This window comes from Pituophis catenifer, unplaced genomic scaffold, assembly GCF_029215685.1.
Source record: "Pituophis catenifer annectens isolate HBS135680 unplaced genomic scaffold, rPitCat1.0.hap2 SCAF_3, whole genome shotgun sequence".
NCBI classification, from domain to species: Eukaryota; Metazoa; Chordata; class Lepidosauria; order Squamata; family Colubridae; genus Pituophis; species Pituophis catenifer.
In genome coordinates, this window is record NW_027256883.1 from 37,501,337 (window position 1) to 37,522,531 (window position 21,195).

Consider the following 21,195-nt stretch of genomic DNA (forward strand, 5'->3'; position numbering starts at 1 on the left):
TTGGCAACACTTCTTAAGTGATTTGCCTTTCCATCCTTCCTAGGGCTGAGAAAAGTGATTGGCTCAAGGTCACAAGTGGGCTTTATGCCTAAAGTGGGACTAGAACTCACAGACTCCTGGTTTCTAGCCCAATGCATTAACCAAACTGGCTTTCCTTAGAGGTGAATTGCAATCAAATTACTGCACAAGCCAGAAGATAGAGATATAGAATAGAAAAAAAATATTTATTTACCAGTAAAAATGTCCGTACTGTTTTTATTTTATTAAGTTCAAGCAGAAGCTTTTGTGCTTTTTCATGATTGCTGCAGTAATCGTCATAGATACGAAATCTGTCTCTCTGAATAAAAAGTTTTTAGATTAGTTATTTTGGTCATATTTTAACAGATATTTTTAAAGGAATAATGTAAATAAAAATATAAACAAATACAGTGTCTGTGACCTAATATAAAATACAATTGGTTTACAACAAATATTTACATGTTGACAAATCAATTTATAAAAAATCAATACAAATCAATTTATTATTTTTTTTATTTTAGTTTTATAATTAGGTTCAAGGAAGTGTTTGTATCTTCTCATGGTTAAGATCAGGCTCCCATATGGTACCTATAGCACAATGAATATCTAGTGTAATTTTACAAAACTGTGCATTTTAAAGTCAGTGAAATTACTGCTGTTCACCTACATATCCAATATGTTCTAGTGTAAAAAAAATGTTATCTGTGTATTACTGGAGGAGAAAGTTATTCAAGACAAATGTAAAAAAAGTGATTATTGTTCAAATATGTTAGGCCTGATTCATGAAAATCATGATGACGCCTACACTTTCTACTGAATAGGCTGCAAATTCAGCTTCCAAGCGTCCTTAAAAGATCTCATAAATTATGCAATCAAGATCATTTTGTCCTCTAAGTGGAGTATACATGAACTACCATGCCAGCAATTATTTTTTTTAAAAAAGGCAGTACTGGAGAAAAGAATATAATCAATTACATAAAGCTTATATTACTGGATTTGACATACAAAGTGGAGAAAGCAGGATCCCACTTCTTGTTGCGAATTAGGTTCAGGATGCAGACATTCTTCAATCCTAGATAGGAAGTTCTTGTGAACTTCTAGAATATCTTCAATATTTGAGAACAATGTCTGTAAGTAAGAAACCAAGAGTATAAATAAATCAATTTGAGAAACAATGAAAAGGAAGTGAAAACAAATAAATACTAACCTTAACCGTTTCCTCTGTTACATTTTTATCAATCTTAGTAATAGCCCACTGCATTATTCTTTGAAGGAATGCCTGGATAGAAGGAAAAAGAAAAATAAAGAAATTAGACATTAAAATGTCAGACATGTAGCCCAGAACAGCTAAATAAATAAATATGACATGAGGGTCAGCATCTTTTTGCAATGATACACACACGCACACACAAAATTAGCAAAGATCTCAGACTCACCAAATTATGAGCTCTCAAATTATTAAGACATCTTATGGAATGATGTAAGATTTTGTGATTTCATAAAATTTCAGAATACTTACTGTAGGTCAGATAAATATCATTCTGTTCACCTCTGGTCTATGAAATCATTGAATGTAGATGATACTTTATCATAGTTAAAAGAAGAAATACATAATACATCCTGAAGCCAAAAAAAAGTTATCTGCAAATATCTAAAGTTATTCCAGCAGCTCAGGATGGCATTCACTTGTCACAAATTCAGTTCAAAAACCTCCAATTCAATGCACAGCTGCTGAGTTTTTATTTGCTAATATATTAAGCACAACATGGAAAAAAATGTAACAAGAGACCGCAAATAATATATATTCTTGGGGAAAGCCAACTGATGTTGACACAATAGATATATTTTCAACTGAGAAAATATACTCAGAGGGAACTTATATATCTTAAGAATTGTCTGTATTTGGATGTTTTTTACGTATAAAGATGAAAAGATTTTTAGAGGTCTGGATGATAAAACATATAAAGGACAGTTGCTGGAATGTCTAGTTTAATGAAAAGAAGGACTAGGGGTGACATGATAGCAGTGTTCCAATATCTAAGGGGTTGCCACAAAGAAGAGGGAGTCAACTTATTCTCTACAGCACATGAAGGCAGGACAAGAAGCAATGGATGGAAACTAATCAAGAAGAGAAGCAACCTAGAACCAAGGAGACAGTTAGAACAATCAATCAGTGGAACAACTTGCCTCCAGAAGTTATGGAAATTTTTAAGAAGAGATTGGACAACCGTTTGTCTGAAATGCCTGAACAGGGGGTTGGACTAGTAGACCTCCAAGGTCCCTTCCAACTTCTGTTATTCTGTTCTGTTAGTCTTTATACCCAAAGACCATTGTACATTATGTTACTGAACAGTACATTATATAACGCAGCATAGCTCAGTCCTCAGCTAGAGATTTCGACAATAACTATATAGCTTTGTTTTGTTTATATAAAGCCAAGAATAGCATCCAGCTATTTCTTTTACTCTTTTTTTTATATGCATTGAGATACTGTTTTGTGAGATGATCATTTTGCAGACCAGAGTAAAATTTATCCAACCATATAAAGAATGCTGTAAAATCTAATACATTTGACAGGTATTAACTACAAACAGCACAATATTTGTTCTTTCCCTGTTATTTTTGTGGTGTACACAAAAAGCAAGCAAATATAGTTTTATGATTTTTTTTAAAAAAAGAATAGAGTTAATACTTTAACAGAAGAAGGTGGAGATTTCTTTTGTTTCTACAATATACAACAAACTTAAATATCCACAAACCATCTGGACTTATGTATTGTTTTTGAAAAGCTAAGCTTCTTTCTAGAGAACGACTTGAGTATACAACACACGATTTTTGACAATTAAATGTATCTCCAATCACCAACAATCAAAAAGAGTAAGAAAGAGTAAGAAAGCCACATATAGAGTCCTAGCAAGAGAGACAAAATTTGAAGGAATATTTAATCTGACCAAAAATATATTACTACAGTAGGAAACTCCAGATCTATTTTTTTGAAGCCTAACTCCAAAAAACTTACTATAGATTCTTCCCTCACAAAAACTATTTTTAGACATTGAATTATCTGAGAATATACCTCCTGTGTTTCTTACATTACATCTAGTGTAGTATTAATGGATAAGTTGGCAAAACAGTTAGGAAAAAGGTGTATTTCTCCAATTATTTTTTGGCAATCATAAATAGCAAATAGCAATAGCCTTGTCTACTAAAACATTTCCTTAGATATACAGGATCATTTCCTTAGATATAAATACCATCAGATTATTTTTCATAGAGTCAGCATTGTCTAGTCTGTCTTCAGAAGTTGTCATTCCAATTTGCTAAGACTAGAGATTTTTGCACTTACATCAGCACGAATACATCCAATTAGCACAAGCATGTATAGATGTGCACTCAGCTTTTAACTACAGTGAAACAACTCTTGGGAATTATCAAAAGTAATTTGGACAGAAAGATGGTCAACATTTAAATTTTATAAATGAATAAATAAAAGCTTTGCTTGTGACTACAAGCAATGATAGATAGAAGCAATTAGTCCCTGCTTTTTCAATCAATCAATTTTTCATCAGCAACAATCAACATTTTTTTCTTCAAATGTTTAAAATTATTGCTAACTTTATTGATATATTCCATTTCCCAAACTTCATTCAAAGGTGTTTTTTTTTTATTTCTATTAAATAAATGTTGACTTTAGAATCTATCAATGTAACTATAATAAATTTCTGCAGTATCGACTTCTCAGTAATCAGTAATTAGATTAACTTCAAAGATCATTAGGTTTTAGCAAAACGATTGCTTATATTTTCTCCTTGAATTCTTCAACAATTTAAATCACCACTGGGAAACAAATCCAGCACTCTAATATTCATCTAAAAATTCTGAAAATGCTATTTTTTTGACCAATTTCTAAAATTATAATACTTATAATACTGATAATGTAAATTTTAAACTGTATTAATAAAATCAGGTTAATATAACCTGATTTTTAAAAGGGGGGGCAGGAAAGAGCCTGGAATATCATATCATAAACAATACATTAAATGCTCAAAAGACCTTTCTTGATCATTATTAAAAAAAATCTAATTGAACAATTTTTGGCAAGCATATACTAGCAAACTAAGCAAGTTCTTTGCCTACATGTGGCAAGAATAACTGGCTAGAAATAGACTGAACATAAAACTGAGTGACCAGAGAAAAGACATATTCATCTCTTGCAATTAACCTACAGGTACTGACTCTTGCAGCTACTCATTATTATGTAAAACAGAAGGTCTGCTATATTCAACATGTAAATAACTTATACTGAATAGCTAATATATATATGGGGAAATGAAAGTGGCCTATCCTTAGAAAAACATCTACACTTTTGGAATCCTTGAAAAAGGGTCACCTATCTAAAATGCATTGAATAACTTTAATTATGTCAAGGCCTTTTTTGAAGACAATTCAAGGAAAAAAATCCTTTGTATCACTGTCCAACAGGCTTGGAGGAAAAGTAGATTTTTTTCTCCACACAAATTTAGAAGAAATAGCAGGATTTCCTCCTTCATTGTATATACAAATGGGACTCCCCCTATCACTCAACCTTTATACCACTAGTATGTATGTAGCCCAGTTCTTCTTGTACATCTATTTATTCAAAAATAAATATGACCAAAACTCTTTATTTTGCTAATTTATGCTTATTGAACTATAATTGAACCTTGAAATATTTCAGATCACTTTCTATTTAGTATAACTCTTGGCTTCTTCCATTTTATTCCAGTTTTATTTTTTTATTAGTAGGTTGTTTATTCCCATCCAATTTTAGTGCCATTATGATCTACTCACAAGACCTAAAAATCTGAACTTGTTTGAATGTAACAGTATACTATTGCTTCAGGGTGAATAAAAATCGATGATGTTTTTAATTTAAATCGGATTTTTTTTTATTTCTATCAAATTTATTATAATAAAATGCTTTTGGAGTAAAAATCTAAATATAGTTTTCTATTTAAGATACATTAATAATTTAGTTTAGTCAGCATGAAATCAAGCTTAGTTATGTAGTATGAGACTGTATATTCTGCAATATTTACATTTTTGGTAAACTCATTCAATGAATCCAAGCTCTGCAAACTGAATAGGAAAGCTTCATTTTGTTTGCAAGTAATAATAATAAAGATTCTAACTACAAGCAAGAAGGAGTCCTTACATTTAAAGGGCACCTGTCATTTCAGATCCATCATGGCAGCGCCTGTTAGCAGGCATCCAGTCACCTGCTGCCCGCCACGTCCCTCACCTTGTTGTGTCACTGCCGCATCACCAGCTATCCCATTAAAATGAATGGGACTGTCTGAGTCAACAGCAGGTCAGAGAAGGAGCCGCTGTGGGACAGAGATGACAGTTACTCTTTAAAAATTATGATTTAAATCAAGTTGATTTAAATCAAGCCTTTTTACTAGTGATTTAAATCATGATTTAAATTGGGATTTAAATCAAGTCGATTTAACTCAAAGGGAAGACAAGGAAGGTTCATATATTTCAAACAATCAAAAACTTTTCTTAAATTTAGAGAATTTGAGGGCTACTAGAATTTAGGACCATAAAGCAAAATTAGATGGCAACAAATTGAGAGTTCTGTTTCTCTTTCCTGACGTCTAGTAATTATTTGAAGTTCTGTAACCCGGATCTGGTAACTCTGCTGAAATTTTCATTTCAACATTTGGGATTTTTTTCAGGACCTCCCTGAATTTTTATGTGAACTTCTCACATTTTCCTCAGAAATCACCTTTCTAGTGTCTTGGTCAGCCTGGATTTGTGATACATAATTTTAACTTTAATGTATTATAAGCTAATGCTGAAGTTGAAGTTGTTTAGTCATAATTAAATTTAATTGGTTGCTATAATTTAGACATAGTAAACCAGCAAACAATATCTTCACTGATTCATTGGCTAATATGGGAAGATAAGATTATTGACATAGATACGTTGATATAACTCTAAACTTCAACACAGCAAATGAGTCTATGGCCTGATAATGTCAATAAAAAATTCTGTTTTATTCAGATCTATTTTTTTAACTATTCAATTTCATTTATTGTGTAATGCCTAAAATTGCAATGTGAGCTCCTGTTCTTACTTATTCATTCATTCATGCATCAATTGTTGCTTTTTTTCCAGGACTTCACTTCCCACCAATGATAAAATGTGCCAAATGGTAGTCTCCACGTTGTTGGGCTAAAATGTTCGAAGAGCAGCATGCTTTGCTTCTTACATTACACTAAAATAGAGATACAATTTCTTCTTTAAATGGTAAATCAATTCTCAAAGGTTGCGCTATTATTGGGAACAAGGCAGCATTATGGTACTTGTTTACCTTGGATAAAAACTGTTCTCTATCCAGTTGTCAGTGATGAGAAGCAGCCAGTATCTCTTAAGTCAAGCTGTAACAGCTGTCCAAACACTAGCCACTATTAGATTTACCAGACTGGGTTGGAAAAAAATCTATATCACCACTAGACAGCGGCAAAGTGATACTGTACAGAAAACTGTAATTTTTGCTGCCTTCTAGTGGTCATTGAGTTCTTTTTTCAACAAAGATATGATAATACGCTGACCACAAGCACGTAGGTCACAAAATATTGGAATATTGCAGTTTTGGTCGACACAATATAACAAAGATGTTGAGACTCTAGAAAGAGTACAAAGAAGATCAACAAAAATGATTAGGGGACAGAAGGCTAAAACATATGATGAACAGTTGCAAGAATTGGATATGTCTAGTTTAATGACAAGAAAGACTAGGGGTGAATGATAGCATTGTCCCAATATCTAAGGGGTTGTCACAAAGAAGGGGGTCAACCTATTCTTCAAAGCATCTGAAGGCAGGACAGGAAGCAATGGTTGGAAACTAATCAAGGAGAGATCCAAGGTAAAACTAAGGAGAAATTTCCTGACAGTTAGAACAATTAATCAGTGGAACGACTTGTCTCCAGAAATTGTGGGTGCTCCACTGGAAATTTTAAAGAAGAGATTGGACAACCAATTTGATAGCCCATTAGTGACTGACAGCATTACTTTTCTTATTCCCTGAGATCCAAAAAGGGAAAGCTAAAATACCTTACAGTTTTATTTATTATTTACCAATGCACTCCTATTTTAAACCTAAGCAACTTGGTTTTATATATCATCCTGACCATAGACATCCTTCTTATGCAATTTTACTACTATAAAATAATTCAATTGGCATAAAAATATGTTTGGGAAATGCTGCTGAGTCACTCATTCCTCTACAAACAAGAAAATTCACTTTATTTTTTTGTATTTTGATTAATGAACAACAGTAATTTCTTCCTTGAATTTAATTTTTACACAGGTTATTTATTTGGAAAGCAAGCAAACATTTTAAATGCACATGCCTGACATAAAGGTTTCTAGCAATGATACAGTGAAGCAAAATACATCCCTTTCTTAAATAATAATCTGAATGAAGAATTGCATAATTTATAGAGAATTCCACTACATATTGGAATATAGATGGTTTTCTCTTACAATTTGTTTAGTTGAATTTTATTTTAAAAAGTAGTATAATTATATCAGAAATATTCAATTATTAATATACGGGCAGATGAAGAAATGCATTTATAATTAAAAAATTATTTAAAACATCTGCATATCAAAAATAAATACTTTTTAGGCTGAAAATGTTTAACTGAAAGCTGTATTATTCACCACTCAGACTGTTATACAGCTCATTTTACATGTTTATTCTGTTCATTTTCATTCCAAAACAAATCACATAAATTAATATAAACAAAAATATTCATATTTTATCAAATATGAATATTATATTTTTATCAAATACAATATTATATTTTATCCTTATTAAGATCCTCACTGTATCATTGTATCTCAATAAACCATGTTGAGAAATTAATAAAAAATGGTATTTCAAAACATTTTTCAAAAACTGTACATGATACTGGATGCTACATTTGATATAATTGTTCTTTGATCAGTGAAATAAATCAGTTGCTATAAATAAATTTTAAAAAAGAATGCCACATCTAATCATGCATGAATTTGGAAAAAGGTTATACTGCAACCAAAAGAAACAAGTCTCGGTTGATTGCCGAGTCTTGACGCAGTTTTAATTCAGATGTGTGAATTAAATTGTACATGACATTATTTATTATTATTGTACCTCATTTCCTTCTACCTGCTTAATTAAGAATTGTTTTTTAGCTTAGAAATGTATTTTACATTCTAAAAGGATTGTTTACAAGGATTCCTCACCTAATGCAACATGTCTGGATGTGTATTTCCATGTAAATAGGTGTGTATTATAGTAGTCCTCATCTAGAGCCATACATTCAGCAACGACCTGAAGTTACAATGGCACTAAAAAAGGAGACTTATGACTGGTCATTCAAGTTGCAGCTGTCACAGCATCCCTGCAGTCATGTGATTGAGATTCAGGAGCTTGGCAACCAGCACGCATTTACAACAGTTACAGAGTCCCACAGTTATTTGTAATTAGCTAGCTTCCATCAAACAAAGTCAATGGGAAAGTTGTGGTAAGGGTTGGATTTACTCACTTCACAAACAGGTTGGCTTCATCTTTACTGTCCTCAATGGAAATTTCATAAGGTCCATGTGGGGGGAAAAAATTATTTGATTTTGAACCATCAACCATGATTCACAAACCACCAAGGTTTGCAGATAACAATTGTTATTTGATGCCAAAGTTGAAACTTGACACCATGGGTGAAATCCAAATTTTTTCCTTACCGGTTCTGTGGGCGTGGCTTGGTAGGCATGGCAGGGGAAGGATATTGCAAAATCTCCATTCTCACCCCACTCCAGGGGAAGGATACTGCAAAATCTCCATTCCCTCCCCTCCTGGGAGAAGGATATTGCAAAATCTCCATTCCCACCCCACTCTGGGGCCAACCAGAAGTGGTATTTGCCGATTCTCCAAACTACTCAAAATTTCCGCTACCGGTTCTCCAGAACTTGTTAGAACCTGCTGGATTTCACCCCTGCCTGACACCAAGATACCAGTTCAGATCTTATCCATGTATGTATGAAATTAAGACTGCTTGCCAAGTGTCAGTTACATTATGCTTTTTAAACTGAATAGCAGTTACCTTTATAATACCCATTCTTGAACATTGGAAAATCTATGTTTATGTTTCAAATAAAAACATAAAGGTTTTGGAAAATATAACATAAAACAACAACATCAAAGTTTGGAAAATCTATGCTTATGTTTCAACCACTCTAAACTATTTTAAGTATTTCTTAAAGCATCTCTTTTCAACTCGTTAAAGCAGCCCCAGGCTTTCATGGCTGGAAGGCAGCAAGGATTAGTAGTTGCATAAGGCTAGAAAAAACTACAGATTTTTCAACAGTTTGAGAGATATCGTTCTCTCTTACAATTTGAAATTTCTCTCAATGAAGCTGTAGAACAGGGGTATCAAACTTGTGTACTCATGGCGGCGTCATATGACATATCACGACTTTTTCCCCCCTTTGCTAAACTGGGCGTGGGCATGGCCAGCGCATGATGAACCGGCCCTATGGAACGAACTGCCCCCGGACATACGAAGGATCCCCGACCTCCGCGCCTTCCATCATGCTCTGAAGACCCTATTATTCCAGCAAGCTGGTCTGACGGGATAAAGGATTTTAAATTAGGTTTTGATAGGGGTTTTAAAATGATTTTAGTTGGGTGTTTTAAATTCGGCCAATGATTGAATTATTTTACTTAAGTTTTTAAATTTTTGTTGTTTTTACCATGGCTGTTCACCGCCCTGAATCCTTCGGGAGAAGGGCGGTATATAAATATAATAAACTAACTAACTATGACGTATCTGGCCACAAATTTGACAGCCCTGCTTAGAATGCAAACTACATCTTGAGTACTACGTAAAAGTTACATCCTTTCTAGTTAATTCCCTAATCCACTAACCCATTTTACAGTAATTTAGTCAATAGACTTGCTATGTCCTGAAAATACATTTACTCATTCCAATGTATCAAACTCTCTACTTTCTTTTACTGTATCAAGACTACTATAATAATTTAAATCTCAAATGCAGTATTATGTAATAGATTTTAATGCTGGGTATTTGGGCAGGTAATCCTCACTTAAAAATGGTAATTGGAATATCTGTTGCTAAGCAATGAAGTCATAATGTGCCATATCACATGATCTCATTACTTACCAATGGCAATCCTGGCAATCCCTGTTGCCATTGTTAAGCAAGAATGGTGGGTCATTAAGCAAGGACCATCTCACAATTTCTGGTGGCATGCAACACCAAAGTCATTGGTGAAGGTGGCAGAAAGTTGCAAGTCCCAGGTGGTTCACAAGCAGCCAGCAGGCAGGTAAGTGGCACACACAAGCAAGGAGTCTGGAGATGGCTGGTGCCAGGTGGGGAAGGATGCATATATAGTTGCACATAAGAATGATTTGAGGCCTAAGGTGGAGATCACATAACTGCTACAATGTCAAAAGTATAAACCAGTTTCCAAACACCCAGATTGGTATCATATGACCATGGGGTGCTGCACTAACTGGAACTTCAAGAATTGGTCATAAGCACCACTCATTCAATATTGTCTCAACTTTGAACAGCTGTTGAACTAATGGCTCAGGTTTACTACCTGTAAACAGTGTTTTTAAAAAACCACACAGAGACACGCACACTTGTATTCTGGTCACACTGGAAATATACACACATACAGACAAAGAGAGTATTTGAAAGAAATATGCAAAATTATTATTACAGACTATCACTGGCTCAGTCTAATGTTTGTCAGTTTCTAGTTGAACTACAGCCCAAAGTTAAGAATAAAAGGACTTTCTTTTGCATAAAATTAATTTTATTTTATTTTAAGGAACAAAAACAACTAATTCTAATTTGATACAGAAAACAGGTGGTGCTACTGAAACTTAATTCTGAGTCACCAAATATTCATTCATATTTTTCCCACACACACAATAGACAAATTAAGAACAGTACAAACTAGAAGCAAATGGAAGAGATTTTGACTTTCTATGGTCATTGTGCCTCAACTTCCGTTATATTTACAAGACGCATCTGCCATACAAATGGCATGTTATGGAGCAAAGGAAAAGGAAATCACACAACCTTATCAAATAGCACAGCCATCTGAAGTTCTTCCTCTCCATTTAAAACAGTCACAAACACGATGAAGTTTTGAAAACTATGATGTAGTCATCATACAAATTATTCATATTTTTCTGAACAATGTTTATATTATGTTGATATGGAACATATACACACATAAATAATATATACAATGTCAATTTAATTCCAGGTTACCTTCTGTCTTAAATTAGGAAAAAGGCTTGATAGATTAAAAAATACATACTTGTTATGTACTAACATAACAAAATTTGGTCCTCCGTTTCTGTGTTATTTGGAAACCTATGTGTCCTTAATAATTCATGTTGCAACGGGAAAAATGCTTCTGTTCACAAAGGTGTTATTTATTATTCTCTTGATAATGCTCTCTCAAAACATCTTTTTTTCAGAATAACCCCATCAATACAAATACATTTGTTTTACAGATCAGCTCTCATACTGTCATGGAATAATGTATCTTGTCTCTGGTGTGCTATCATCTGTGGACTTCATTACTGATCCTGACACTGTTATTAAGAGTTGTATTGAACAGCCTATCTCTTAGCATATGCCCATCTACATTAAAATAGAGATTTTCTAATTTTTTTAACAGCCTTTCCATGATCCAGCTAGGAAGCAGTTATTTTCGTTGATAATGGAGAGCTTGATTGCTTGCAAAATTATCTCCTGAATCTGAATCTGCAAATCAGCTACAATACCATCTACTGTACTTTCCAAATCTATTGATGAGCAAAATTCTCATAGGTCAACAACTTGGACTTATGCAACCTAAAATATTTTTCCCAATGTAAAACAATGGAAATCATTATTTATTTTCTTAGAAACAGCCCTTCAATCTGGACTTCATTGTTCACCTACTAGTCCAGTGATGGCTAACCTTTTCCGGACCGAGTGCCCAAAGCACTCATGCAAACCCCCAAAATGCAATGTGCGCATGGCCCCTGCGCATGCACCCTGTGCATGCACTCCCAGTATATACCCCACATGCATGCACAGCCCACATGAGCCCCACCCCCACACATGTGCGTGCAGTACCCCACATGCGCCCTACCCCTGCACATGCACTGCAGAGACCCGAAGACCAGCTGGCCAGCAGGAGGTGCGTATGCATATGTGGTGGAGCTGAGCTGGGGTAGCGGCTCGTGTGCCCACAGAGAGAGCACTTTGTGCCACCTCTGGCACACGTGCCATAGGTTCACCATCACGGTACTAGCCTATTTGTCAAGCTTTTTTTAATCATGGACTTGGTGAATGCCTCCCATGTGCATTTGGAATAGAGCCAAACCTGTCCCTTCCAAGAGTGGACAAGGGAAGGACAAGTTGCCACCTATCCTCTTTCGTCCATTACACCATGAGATAAATCTTGGAGAGCTGATCTTGTTCCTGTTATAGTTCCTTGGCCAGTTTGTACAACTCAGTTTCCTTGTCCACTATGGTCACCAGCAAGGTAACAAAGAGGACATAGCTAATGCCAGGAAACCAGACAACTGCCTCATTTGGTGCAGTAAAAGCCAACGCCTGTCTCTCAGGCCAGGGAGGGAAAAGACAGTGCATTGTTTGCAAGTCACTCTTTCCTCAATGGGCTCAACATATCTATTGTCTAGAAAGGATGAGAGCTAAAACCTAAAGGAGGCAAGCAAAGTTGCTCTCCTGCAGAAAACAGTAACTCAGCACCCTCCTGGACACTCCCAATTGTCATGATCTGCTGAACATGCCAAATAGCAGTGGAAGTTCCAGCCTTCTGCTCTAACTTTCCTAACATTTAGTCATATGTGGAAAATCCCAAGGAAGGCAGCCGTTTCATCAAACTGAAGCAGGGATCAACAAGATCCCCTAAGATGCAAAATCATCCTACTGCTACATGAACTATAGCAGCACCTGGCTGGCAACAATATACAATACAGATGCTCACACAAACAATCAACATCTCGGCAGCATCTGAGAAACATAAAGCAAACAGGCTATTGCTGGATGGGTTTATGTTTTAAACAAATAAAAAAAATGCAAGTTTTTGAATCACCCAGAATGCAAAAGATTTGCTGCAAATTTCTCTCCCTGATGTCCGGGGCTGACTCTGGTTAGGAAAAGAACCCAAATATCTTCAAATTTTAATTATCAGTCTTTTTTCCAATAATTTTTATTAAAGGTGAAGTAAAAATTTAACTATAATATCTATCAACATACTTATATAATTCCCCTTTCCATTTAACCCAAATTTGCTTCATCACTCCCTGAACAATTAAACATTGCAAAAATTTTAAAAAGCTTTTAAACATTACCAGAAATAATAATCTCTTGTTCAGATATCAAAAATAATGATGTAAATATTACAATAATTTAAATTAAACTATAACACTTAATACTATTAAATATTTCCCCCAAAAACCCTGTTTCAATATCAGTCTTGCCTGAGAAAAAAATGTTTGGTCCTTTGAACTTACATTCTGGAAAAGAATTTCACGTCGCTCTTAAAATATTCTGCCTGAAGGAATTCATTAATCAATGACTGCTAGAGTACAGGTAGTCCTCAATTTACAATTCATTTAGTGACCAAGTCACAATGTGAAAAAAGTGACTTATGAGCATTTTTCACACTTACGACCATTGCAGAATCCCCACAGTCATGTGATCAAAATTCAGATGCTTGGCAACTGACCCATATTTATGACGGTTGCAGTGTCCCAGGGTCACGTAATCAACTTTTGCAACCTTCTGACAAAGTCAATGGGGAAGCTGTACTCACTTAACAACCGTTACTAATTTAACAAGTGCAGTGATTCACTTAACAACTGTGACAAGAAAGATCATAACACGGGGCAAAATTCACTTAAGAAATGTCTCACTTAGCAACAGAAATTTTGGACTCAGTTGTGGTTGTAAATCAAGGACTACCCGTATTGGCTAATTCAACTTCCAAGATTCTTATATTAACTAACCCCTTACCTACTTGTCAATAAGCTTAATTAATGAAACTCAATTTCATTGCGAATCTTTTTTTCTGGGTCATATTCTGCTGATAGGGACTTGACACAACTACAGTATTTCTGCCTGCAGTTCAGGGAAAGAAGAACAGAACTTTTGGTTGAACAAGCAGAATGGGCTACTGGAGCTGAAGAAGTAGAAGTAGTGATTTGTTTTGAACTGGGAAATCAAAGTTTCTAAATGTCATACTCCAGGCTGCAAGGTGCACTGCAGTGGTGGGTTTCAAATTTTTTTACTACTGGTTCTGTAGGTGTGACTTGGTGAGCGTGACATGGCTTGGTGGGTGTGGCAGGTGAAGGATACTGTAAAATCTCCATTCCCACCCCACTCCAGGGGAAGTATACTATAAAATCTCCATTCCGTCCCCAATCCAGGGGAAGGTTACTGAAAAATTTCCATTTCCTCCCAATCAGCTGGGACTTGGGAGGCAAAGAATAGATGGGGGCGGGGCCAGTCAGAATTTTTAGTACCGGTTCTCCGACCTACTCAAAATTTCCGCTACCGGTTCTCCAGAACTGATCAGAACCTGCTGAAACCCATCTCTGGTGCACTGTAATTAGGTCCTATAATAAAAATTAGAAATGTAAAATCTCTTATGTCTCTTTTTTATCTACATACTTTGAAGTTTTCAAAAACTTAAACGTCCCTTAAATTTATCTTCCCACCATCCCACATTAAAGACAGTGATTGGTAGAGGTTTTCCTCCTGTCTCATGACATTTGGTGCAAGGAGAGAGAAATAAATTGCGACAATTCATCAGCCCTTTTCCTTAACTTCCTTTGTATATGAGGGTGCCATATTTTGACAGCATACTTCCTGTGGCAAGATAATAATCAACAATGAGCGCCACATTTTTTTTTAATGTTAGTATAGCTTTGCAAAAGATTCCAAGACTCATAGACAGTATTTCAGAGGAGCTGCGAGGAATAGCTTTTAATATGAAACACAAATAGAGGCAATAAAATAGTCTGGGAAGCACAAAAAATGATTGAAAGCTTATCTTGCCTGCTCTAGGACATTTTATTCATTTGATTTATATCCACCTTTCAAAGAAATATTCAGGGCAGAAAATGTGAATGATGCAAATGATACTGACAGAAAGCAACATGCTTCTTACATTTAATTTAATATAAATATTTATGTGGCTCACATAAACTTGTGGGTGGCAGAAGTCATCTTGACCATTAGCTACTTAGGTATCCACTAGCTAAGAATGTTAAACTCGCCTCATCACGGGACAAATCGTGACTTTTTTCTTCTTCACTAAATCGGGCATGGGCGTGGCCAGTGCATGATGCATCTGGCCCACGGGCCACAAGTTTGACGTCTTCGGACAGCGCTGGCTCTTCGGCTTTGAAACAGAGATGAGCACTGCCCCCTAGAGTCAGGAATGATTAGCACATATGTGCGAGGGGAACCTTTACCTTTACTACTACTACCATCATCACCAGAATGGAAATATTAGCTCAACAGCTTCATTACACAATGGCAAGCACTGCACTAAAATGTAGACAAATTAGCTATGATTTCATAAGTATAACTAATTGAATAAGCTATAATTGTCTGGATTCATATGATACTATTCCAGGGATTCTCAAACTGTGGAACATGATTTTCTGGGGGAAGGTCATATGGCCCCCAGAGGGATTGTGAATTTCTAGGTGTTCAGATGGGTCAGAAGGGAAGAGACAGAGATTGCAGGTTCTGCAGAACTCTAATCCAAAAAAGGTGAGAGACAATAACATGTGCCACATGGCCAATATAAAGGAAATGAGGAGAGAAGAATGAGGAGCGCTCTGAGAAGCACTTCCTCAGAGCTGAGAAGATAGTAAAGCACTAAAGTCTCCACTTTTTGTAACTGCTGCCAAAAACGGCACATTTGCTTAGTATTACTGTCAGCAGCTTTCAGCAGCATGAAGTCCTAGAGGGCAGAAGCAACAGACAGAATATGTTTAGGGCCCAAACATACACAGCCTCCATATCACCAGACAGCCCATAAGCCAACAGAAGGTCTCTTTTTTCCCCTGCTGCCTTGGTACTTCAACTTCCTCCAGTTTTATTACTTTTCATACTAGACACACATTCTTCAAGAGCCTCAGAATTTCCAAAGGGGACATAGCCATTTTCCTTATATAGCAAAGGGCATGCATATCTTTATTTCAGGAAGTCCATTTCCCCTGTGGCAGACTCCCTAATTTGTCCCAAGAAATTACAAGAGCTAAATCCCATTCCCTCTCAGGAGGGTCATTGCACCTGCTTGATCATTTGCTATGCCTTGAATCTACTAGAATGATCAGAATATCAGGAAGAAAGTAAGTTACAAATTCCCAGCCTTCAGAGTTTTCTCAGCTTCCTTGGGCTACCTTCCGTTCTCTTCCATCACTCCTTCCTTTGCTACTTCCCCTTCAGAATGCTCTCCCCATCCCCTATCTTCTCCTCCCTGAAACATTTGCTCTTGTTAAGTTGGGAAGAAGGAATTTCATAGGATGAATTGTGCACAGGAAGAAAAATGCCTCAACCATTGCCTCTTGAAAACATTGGTGTCAACAGGATGATCAGGATGATGATGCATTGTATGCTGTCCCACTTTCAACAAATTTGGGTGGCTTACAACAATCAAATTAATTGGATAAAATTCCTCCCATCCAAACCTACATAGCCTCCAGAATCTTGGACAGAATCTTGACAGCCTTAAGATTCTGGCCAGGGTTGAAAAATGTAACTTGGATATCACCAATATACTGATGATACCAAATCCAAAACACAGTATGACTTTACCCTATGGTTTCATGTAGATATTGAAAAGGAGTGGAGAAAGAGACTAGAAATTTACAGCATTTCACAAAGGACGGACCTACAGAGTGATTGCTGCTCTCCCAACCAACACCCACTGTAACTGGCCCCAGAGAAGAGAACTACTGAAAACAGTACCTCCATTTCCAAACTCATGGAGTGGCTCAAAAGAGTACCATGGTTGATGGTACTGTAGGCCAATGATCAAGGAGATCAAGTATCAAGGCACCATTTCCATCCCAACTGCCAGAGGTGATCAATAAGAGTTGGCTCAGTACAAAATTTCAGCCTGAAACCTGATTGAAACTGGCCTAAATAATCCATTTCCTCCAGGGTTCTCCTTAGCTGAAGACTGACCAACTTCCCAATAATCTTCCTCTTTCCCAAAAAGGTAATTCCCCCAGTGGTAATTGAACTGGGTCCAAGGGCAGCATCTTGAGAAGAGGGTGAATCATTGCCACTTACAAGGCAAGAGGTACCATCCCCTCCTTTAGAGGCTGATACACCACAGTCTGGACCCAACTGTGAGTCCCCTCCCTGGCCACTTTTGCAAACCAAGACAGGCCCAAATTCAGTAAATAAGTGGCTGGTCTGACCACAAAGAAAAATCTCTCCACTTCCTCAGGAATCACAGGCTCAAACTCATCACACCATCAAACTATGCCCCGGTACCTCAGCCTGCCCTGCCTAGTCAGAATCCAAATCAAAATAAATCTGAATGACATTATCCATCAGACAGCCTAAATAATCTCCAGAATGACCCAAATAGGGATTAAGTTAACCTAAACAGAATTTCTGGATGGCTATCGGCGGACACAATAAGGACAGAAAAATACTGACATTTGGCTGCCATTATGGCCATGAGGTAATGCCTAATATGGACTTTTATTAGTGTCCAGTCATACTTACTTCCAATCTTCCTCCAATGGTGTTCCAGACATCTTTTCCAGTACTTCATTTCCTAGAGCCCCTTGGTAAACCAAGGTGCATTCAAGGATTGATGAATAGAGAAGGGCTACAGAAGCAATGTATGATCCACAGCCCCAGCTACCCACCCATTTCTGGCAGCAACTAAGGCTTCAACCAAATCACCCACCAGATCTTCAGGGAAAATTACAACCTTATTCTGGAATCCTATTGGGTCAAGGAATCTCCTGGGGTGGACTGATCAAATGGGCCCTGTGAACTTGCCTTCCTGAAGGAAGGGGTGAAGGATGCTGAAAGCAGCCAGAAGATGATCTGTTTATGACAAAAGACTAATGCTAATATCATCCACTGCCAGATTACATCTCAACTGTCCCAAGACAAAAACCAGATATACCGTATTTTTCGGAGTCTAACATGCACGTTTTTCCCTCCTAAAAGAGGCTGAAAATTTGGGTGCTTCTTATACTCCAAATGTAGCTTTTTTGAAGCTTTTTTTCAGCCCTAATGAGGCCCTAGCGAGTGAAGCGATCTCGGTGCTAAGCTTTTTTTCAGTGAAGGATCTTCCCTGCTTTGCCTGTTCCCTCCAACTCTCAGCTGTGAAGATTTTTTAAAGCCCTAGCGAGGCGCTAGCGAGTAAAACCAATCTCCGTGGTTTGCCTGCTTTTCTCATTGCTTCTCTCTCCAAAGATCAGTTGTGCTTTAGAATCTGGTTTTATCCCCAAGCAGGGGATAAAAAACAGCAAACTAATGTGCTGAAGCTGACCAAACGAAGGACGCTAGTCAGATGAATACCTGGTAGGCAGATTTTTTTTTCCTATTTTCCTCCCCAAAAACTAAGCTGCGTCTTATACTCTGGTGCGTCTTATACTCCGAAAAATACGGTAATTGTATGGCCTTCCATGTGGATCTGGCTACATATGTTTTAGGACTGGTCTATGGTTGCATAGACTGCATAAACTTCTGAGCTTGCCCCAGATGGCAAGTTCAAGCACCAATAACCTAGAGGACTACGGCCAAGCCAGGAACAAAATCCAGCAGTCAGGCCAAGATGCTGCTAGGGGCAGCATGAAGGGTGATAGATCACCAGAATCCCAACTTCAACCAGAGTGCCTCCCATCAGGTTATCTGTGAAGGAGAGCCTCTGAAAGCCTCTGAAACTCACAGATAACAACATTCACTCCCTTTTATCCTGCTCTTCCTGAGTTCTCTGCCAGTACAGAGCTCTAAATCTAGGAGGGCACATTTCCAAGAGGGCCCAATCAGATATCGGTAAAATATGCCAAATTGGCACTCTCCTCCAAAATAAAATCATGGGTAAGGGCAGCTTTCGTATACACTGAACTGGCATTCAAAAGCAACAGCTGAAGTCCAGGATCATTGAAGATCTGATTGCCAGGGGCAGGCACCAAGGGTAGAAACTGAGTGCCAGATGGCAGGACTGCTTTTAAACAGCAGTCTGATGTCCCTGCACATGGCCCATCCTCAAGTTGTCCCTGCTTGCTCCACTCAGCTCCCCTCTTCCCACCCTACTCTGCTATGCTTTCTTCCAGGTCCAGACACAAATCTCTGATCTCGCCACCACCATCACAACAAGACAATTCCTCTATAACTCAGTAAGACCCATCAGGAACTCAGTCATCCCTAACCACACCTGCCTCAAGGTACTCAGTGGTCTGGGGGATCCAAGTCCCAGCAGGACTACGGGGTGTGGGGGAGTGACACCAAACACACAAACAGAGAGAATGTAAGAAGGCAAAGCAGAAGCCAATCATTACACGCTAACTGGCCTCTCCAGGAACAAGGCTTCAGCAGTAGTTTTTTCCTTTCATTGGCTTGCTGCCTGGTATGGGAAAGAGTTCAAATCCCATCATCTCCAGCCAACTGACTGGAACTGATGGGAATTGGCATCTGAGCCTTCTAGAGTACAGTGCCAAAAAGTTCACACATTTGGAGAAAGTGTATTTCTTCCAAGAGCTATTGCTATCCATATAAATATTGGTAGTAGTCATAATTGCAGTAGTACTATTAGCCATATATGTATTAGTTTGAGGGCATCCAAACGGCATAAATTTTGAAAACTTGTGCATTAATCCATAAACTATGGTTTAGAAATCACAGTGCTTCGGTTCACATAACATACCAAACATTCCAAACCTAAAACAAATTATGGTTTGTACGTGTTTTGTGACATGGGCAAGAGATTTCAAGAAGATATAGAAGAAAATGGGTCTGATTATTTCATGGAGGATGGAAAATGAAAAAAAAAGCTGATAAACAAAATGAGCAGAAAGTAATAATGGATGGACTGGTCAAAATGGGAGGGAAGAGGGCATGGGATGGAAAAGGGCATGGCATCTGCATTGTAATTCAGTTTGTCCTCTAAGTGGCTGAAGAGGGCATGAGCACTCATGTCTCTAGTCTAGAGGGATGAAAGAGTTGCCCTGTTTGGGGCAAGGCTGAACAGTTTGAATGGTAAAATAGTTGCACTAAGTCTTATACATATTTGGTATTTTGCATTAAAAAGTTGAGGAAGTGTTTGGCACACTTTCTGTGCCAAATTTCATTTGTGTGGTTTTAAAGAACCAGGAGCTACAAAATTGGGGCTGGTGGACCACATATAACCTATGATACAGAGCTATGAAATGAGAGAAACAATGCAAAGAAATAGATCAGGATGTGTAATATGTAAATCCAGTGAAAACAAGCTGGGCTTTGATGTTCATCCCAGTAGAAACAACCCCCTCCCCCGTCCAAGTAACTTTCATGTAAAACCAAAGGACAAATCTGAATGCTTTCAATTAGATATATCAATGTGTATTGAAGTATACACAAATTACTTTATAGATCATATTTTGCTTCATGTTATTTTCAGCAGACAAGCTAAGCATTTTCTCTCATATGATAATCAGCAGAAAGTTCACATACATCAGAAAACTAAACAGGAAGTTTGCTATTTAAAATATTTCCCTTTCAGACAGGATGAAGAGGAGAGGAAGAGGAGAAAAAATGTGAAACCTATTATGGCAAGCACTCTACAGAACCAGCCAGATACTTGATTACTTCTTAATTATGCAGCTAACAAATCCTGCAGATATTGTAGTTGGAAGATAATGTAGTTGATGTTTATATAATCCTGAAATTATCTTTGTTCCATGAAATAGACAACTTTATCCATATGCAAAACCATATTCTATTATATTGATTCTAGAAAAACAAACTTCTGTCCAGGAAGTACATAAAATCAATGTTTTTAAAATTATATATTTTATTTTTTAACACTTACTCAGACTTATTCACACAGTAAATCAAATAAGTG

At 37.0% G+C, this 21,195-nt stretch overlaps 1 protein-coding gene across 2 annotated transcripts in view; it reads right to left on the minus strand.

Annotated features, from left to right (window-relative positions):
* The window catches only part of PREX2 (phosphatidylinositol-3,4,5-trisphosphate dependent Rac exchange factor 2), a 102,030-nt gene that overhangs the window by 79,416 nt on the left and 1,419 nt on the right, over positions 1 to 21,195 (minus strand). For both annotated transcript variants that reach the window (XM_070942232.1, XM_070942233.1), the window contains exons 2-4: positions 1,226 to 1,297; positions 1,024 to 1,146; positions 233 to 337 (exon numbers count right to left, since the gene is read on the minus strand). In XM_070942232.1, the coding sequence (XP_070798333.1) occupies positions 233 to 337; positions 1,024 to 1,146; positions 1,226 to 1,297 (300 nt within the window). The remainder of the gene's footprint in view (positions 1 to 232; positions 338 to 1,023; positions 1,147 to 1,225; positions 1,298 to 21,195) is intronic.